Source organism: Aplysia californica, unplaced genomic scaffold (genome assembly GCF_000002075.1).
Source record: "Aplysia californica isolate F4 #8 unplaced genomic scaffold, AplCal3.0 scaffold00885, whole genome shotgun sequence".
Taxonomy (NCBI): Eukaryota; Metazoa; Mollusca; class Gastropoda; order Aplysiida; family Aplysiidae; genus Aplysia; species Aplysia californica.
In genome coordinates, this window is record NW_004798155.1 from 189,720 (window position 1) to 195,704 (window position 5,985).

The 5,985-nt window shown below is 41.5% G+C and overlaps 1 protein-coding gene across 1 annotated transcript in view; it reads right to left on the bottom strand.

The window, feature by feature from the left end:
• Positions 1–2,905: 2,905 nt before the first annotated feature.
• LOC101859206 (hippocampus abundant transcript 1 protein) overlaps positions 2,906–5,985 on the bottom strand; it is a gene marked incomplete in the record, with an annotated part of 32,118 nt that continues 29,038 nt past the window's right edge. The window contains 3 exon segments of the mRNA XM_013089163.2: positions 2,906–4,598; positions 5,038–5,194; positions 5,621–5,796. Of these exon segments, the coding sequence (XP_012944617.1) occupies positions 4,543–4,598; positions 5,038–5,194; positions 5,621–5,796 (389 nt within the window).

Sequence of the window (5,985 nt, forward strand, 5' to 3'; positions counted from 1 at the left end):
GGGGGTCAAATTGTCACACAATATCTCCAGTGGATGACTGACACACTGAGATAAAACCTGACACACTTCACCCACACTCTCAAGCACCCTCAATGACAAGACTCTCTGCTAATGGACATCAGTGCTGCACACATACACAATACCATAACGATAATAGTGTTATACGATACAATATTACACAATAAATCTAAAGCATCGTGAGCGACTTTCACTCTCACTGCACATACAATTTCTCTAGCAGAAGATCCAAGCCTTTCCAAGTGTTTGCTCACGGACAATAAGACAACAATACACAATAAATCTAGAGCAAGTGCGACTTTCACTTCCACACATCTATGGCAGAGGAGACCTAATCCACATCAAGTGTGTAGTCCAGAAGTCTTGCAAGACGTTGGATAACAAACAACCTTACACAAATGGCTTTTATACAATAAAACCCCGGTATAACGTACACAGCTTAAAACGCACTATCAGCCGTAAGGCTGACTTTCTAAAGCCCAAAGTCCCATTTAATATTTTTACTTTTCTTAGCTAAAATTTGCCACGGCTAAGAAGGGAGAACGTTATTCCAAGGTTTTACTGTACTTAGAAGGCAGATGTGATTTCACTTTAACTGTCCGTGCCTTTTCTCTAGCAAAGGGGGAACCTTATCTGTTTCAAGTGCATAGAACGAAACATGTGGGAAAAGAAATTAATGGGCATCACATGAGTTAAAAAACTCACTATAATCATTTCAGACTTTCAAAGAGGGAGTCCTTTACACATTATAAAGGAATCACCAAAACAGGAGTTTTTTAAAATTAACTTATCTCTGTACATATCTCCGATAGACTAGAGAAAGTGACAATCTTTTTTAAACAACGCCCCACTAAATTCACATCTTGGAAAAGCCAAAGATTTAACTTTTTCTCTCTGCCATAAACAGTGTGGGCATTTTTTTGTGTCAAAGAAGAGATTCAAACTGTTAAACACTTCTTACACAGTGGAGAACAAGAAATGCAAAAAAAAAAAAAAAATCCTTTAAAATTGAACAAAAAACAGTGCTGGTACCAGAGCGTGGAACAAAACAAAACCAAGAGTAAAGTTTTTCTTCACAGCTTAAAACATACACAAAGCACACTAATCAAGGATATCTTTCGAGAAAAAAACGCTATGCTTGTTCACAGCACACACACTCACAAACAAGACGACACTCAACACGCCTTTAAGAAATCTGTAGGTAGGCCACCAGTCAGCCAGTGCCTGCTCTCAGCTCCCGATTATCTCAACTCCTCCCCTCAACTTTCTTCTTGTCTCCACATGCCAAACGAAGAAGATATTGATGGAACTCCTAGCCCCTTTTCTCTCAAGATGCCACCGAGGAATTTGGTTTCCAAAAAGAACAAACTAGCTCTAGGTGCTTCACACTTCTGTTTCAGGTTTCCTCTACTTTGTAACAGGCTAGAATATATCAGGCTACACTTCAAAGTACGCTTTCAGAGAACAAAAATGTCCATGTAGGTCTTGTATAAAATGAAATAGGTCACATATTTGGGCCAGCTGTCAAAATCTGCTCATCAAAACACCTTTGTTGGATGTCCAGAAACTGTATCCAGCAACATGTAAGCCTTGCCTTCAACTTTCAAGACATGTTGAGCAAGAACGTTATCTCACACACACTTCATATAACACACAAAACAAAAACACAGAGATTTCAGAACAAAACCTGAAATGGAAAAAAGAAGAAAAAAAAAGACTCAAGTTTAAGACTAGCTCCGTAACCACAAAGACCTCCGGGCGTATATCACGGGCCGTGCACGACTAAAACAGAAAAGAACCCCAGACAGTCAGCCACAACAGAAATCTTCAAACACAGACAATGCTAAACTCCATCAAGATGGAGCAGTCAGAGTATACAATAGAAAGACATAAAGTAAACCAGAAACTTCTGTCAAAATATACATAAGAAAGACCTAACACCACACAGAGCAGACACTTGTCAAAGTAGACATTGGACAGACATACATTAGTTTAGAAACTTTTGTCAAAGTAGACATTTGACAGGCGTAAAGTAGAGCAGAAACGTGTCAAAATATACATCACATAGACATAAAATAGAGCAGAAACCTTCCTCAAAGTATACATTAGACAGTCATAAAATCTTCTTGCAGAGGCCCAGAGCAGTGCCGACTGCTAATAGTTTGGATGAATTACGAGCTGGCACCACTTCCTGTTGCCACAGAGGACAACAACCGCTCTTAAATTGATCAGGCCAATCAGGGCTGCGATCAGCCTCGTCGGTGCCACAACAGAAAGTGGCGATGCTCGCAACAGTCATGAAGAGATCAAAGGTATGATATTGTAAAAGAACATCACAGGAGGACCGACAAAGTGGAACTCTTCAGTCGAGTCGAACGCTAAAACAGTCACGTGCCGGCTATCAAGGACAAACGCAGACCGTCACACTCAGTACTCAACACATCAACCATCGTCATAAAAATTTCAAGGAAATACAAGTGTAGTAGCCACAAAAGTAGTGACAAGAAAAAAAAAATCATTTGTCACATCACACGCACACAACAGTTCCACAAGATCTCATCTCTAAATATTCAGATTTGCTCATCCAACATTTACACAGAGAAATATCATGACAGTCCCTGAACCTACTGTCCTTCTCTAAATCAGAGCCCAGCCCCCCCCCCCCCCCCCCTTCCAACCCACACACACACACACACATTCAAATACATTCATACAAACACATGTAAATTTACACTCGAACATTGACTGAAAGTGTCTACATAATAATACCACACAGCTAGATCTATACGTATACAATCCTGTCAACAGGAGCTTCACGCAGAACACGAAATGACTAAAAGAAGGGTTTGGTGATAAAACGGATTAACTCCGATAATCTAACTTCCGCTTTTTTTTGTTGCTTCTAACCACAAGTAGCATCTTTTATCTTTACTGTTCTAAACTATCAGGTGAGACAACAGGATGGAAACCAAGAATCTGTACTACAGTGAGTCTCTCCTTCAGCAAGACACAGATCATTACACAATTCATCAGCCTATTCTACATTTTCAACATTCCAGATGCAACACGTTTCGTCACAAAAACCTTCAAACATTACTCAAGTTTTTCATAAAAACACTTTGAACGACAATGAAAAAAGCCATGTGCGTGTTGCTCTACATTCAGGTCATACTTATAGCTAACCGACACATGGAAACAGCTAATGTTTTGGTCTATCTGATATGAAAGATATAGCGATACCACAGAGAATATGCAGGAACGGTCGCTCAGTTCACGACAAAGACATTCATTACTTACTGATACTCAGTGCCCTAGGAATATACATACAGGGTGGTGCCCAAGTCTGGGCCCACTGGTCAATTCACACGAGGAAACTTGTGAGTAGTGTTTACTTCTACATACTCAGAGGAACGTCTTTATATATATGGCAAGTCTAAATATACACACACACTCACATATACTCTAAAACTAAACCTCGTTACCCTTGTGAATGACCAACGGGTCAAGACTTTTTCCACAAAACCCGTTAAGATTAAAACTACAGAAACCATGCAACAGAAGAGTCAGATTTAGATGAAAACATATCTCTTTCGGAGCACCTTTCTACTAGAAATCTTAACAAAACAGAAGATCCAGACGACACCTGCAGCAATTTCCCCGAACACAAAAACGTTAGCCACTTGGCCTTGTCCAGTGTCAGCGGATGAAATCATTTCTGGCTGAGAATGAAGTGGGGGAATTTGCTCACCGCGGGTCGTTAAAAACGGCCTGCTGCCGTCCTCGCGCTGCTGCTTCTTGGGGTGGAGATATGTCAAAGACGGTACACAACAACACGATTCACACGCCTGTTTAACCCTCCTAGTGTCGGCCGCTCATTGAATTAGCCATAAGTTTCATTCTGTGGTGTCGCCGTTGATTTCAGCGGCTGCTATTGAAGACCCTGTTTCAATCTATTTATACTGGGGTTTTTTATATCACTAAACATTTCATCTCATTCGCAGATTAGCTCTACTTCCTATTTACACCTGAAAATGCGTAGAACTTTGGCCTTTAATTACTTGAGTTGCCTGTTCTGAAGTTTTTCCCAACATAATATGGTCCAACCGTATAATTTCCGGCAACGCCACAGACTATTTGTTAACAATAAAAACGAAAACGCCCCAAAAAATGCCAGTGGCGGCATCTATATCACAGCGTGTTTGATACTACTTTTACAGAGTGACATATCTTGTACACAAAATGTAGAAGCAAAAACTGTCCTAAAAAAACCCAAACTACTATTTAGAAATAATCCCCCAGAAAAAAAACAAAAAACCATTCCTCAGCGCAGGTGGCAACATTTGAAAAAATTTGTTTCGATTTTGGAGGATGTTCTTTCTAGAATGTGAACCGTCTCATAGTGTCCTGTCTTTCAGCCGCTGATTTCCAAGAGACAGAGCAGCAGCAGCAGCAGCGATGGTATCAATAGCAGCAGCAGCAGCAGCAGCAGCAGCAGCAGGGTGAGTGTATTCAGCCAACTGTGTGCTACAACTCCACATCGGTGTCCGATATCAGAGGCTCAATCTCATGGATCTTCCCTCCTGGGGGAGAGAAAAGACAGAAGTTAAAAAACCAGACTTTTCTTCTCAGGTTAAAAGAGAGAGAGAGAGAGAGAGAGAGAGAGAGAGAGAGAGAGAGAGAGAGAGAGAGAGACAGAGAGAGAGACAGAGAGAGACAGAGAGAGACAGACAGGGACAGACAGAGACAGAGAGAGACAGAGAGGGGGTGGGGGGTGGAGGGGTGGGCAAAAACATTGAGATAAAGGAACAGAATGAAGGATTTCTAACATTTCATTAGCAATGTCAAATAATAATCGATTCAGTTGTTGTTTCTATTGTTTGTTATCTATCCAGGTCAAATAATAAACAACAACACATAACAACCCCTTATCAGAAGCATCTACCAAACACACCATAAAGCAGAAATAATTCGTCACAGAAGTGAATGTTTCAAGTTAGATCCACTGCGGGACATTCTCACCTCCACCTTCCTCCTTCAGCTCAAACGGAGCAGACGTGACCGTCTTCTGCTTCTTGGCCACGCTCACGTGAGGACTCTCTGGCATGAAGGCGGCCACTAGCAGGGCCATGATGACCAGCACGGCTCCAAACGCGAACGGAGGGCCGGGCACGATGCTCTGTGGGGACACGGAACATAACTTGTGAGAGTCAAAGAGATGCATATTGATACAGTAACGGTTCGTACAGACAGAAACAGCAAAAGGATACCTGAAAACTGGGTAAGACACAAAAGTAAATTAGCCTCCCTCTCTCCGTTCACTCATTCTTGATACCTGAAAACTATCACAGACACTAAAGTAAATTAACCCCACTCCCTTCCTCCCTTCACTTCTTCATCATACCTGAAAACTATCACAGACACAAAAGTAAATTAACCCCACTCCCTTCCTCCCTTCACTCCTTCATCATACCTGAAAACCGTCACAGACACAAAAGTAAATTAACCCCCTCCCTCCCTTCACTCATTCTTCATACCTGAAAACTGTCATAAACACAAAAGTAAATTAACCCCCTCCCTCCCTCCCTTCACTCATTCATCCTACCTGAAAACTGTCATGCAGCGAGAGGTGCGAGGTGTTCTCAGTGACTTTAGGCGTGGGGTTATCCATCTTGTCCTCGTTCAGATCCACGTGGAAGAGGTAGAAGATGAAGCCATACAGCGCCGGGCCCAGGCCGTTGCACAGACCGCGGATACCAGTCACCACGCCTTGAGCAACGCCTAGGAGATAAGAGAAGATAAGACAATGTTTTATTATCCCAGAGGGAAATTTTTCTTGGCTGTATAGGATCGTAAAAACACATGCAGGTATATATAACAAATTTAAATCATCTATTACTCTCAATAAAATTCAATATGAAAAGAGAAATAAAGCTGACTAAATGTACATATCAAGATACAAAGACATGG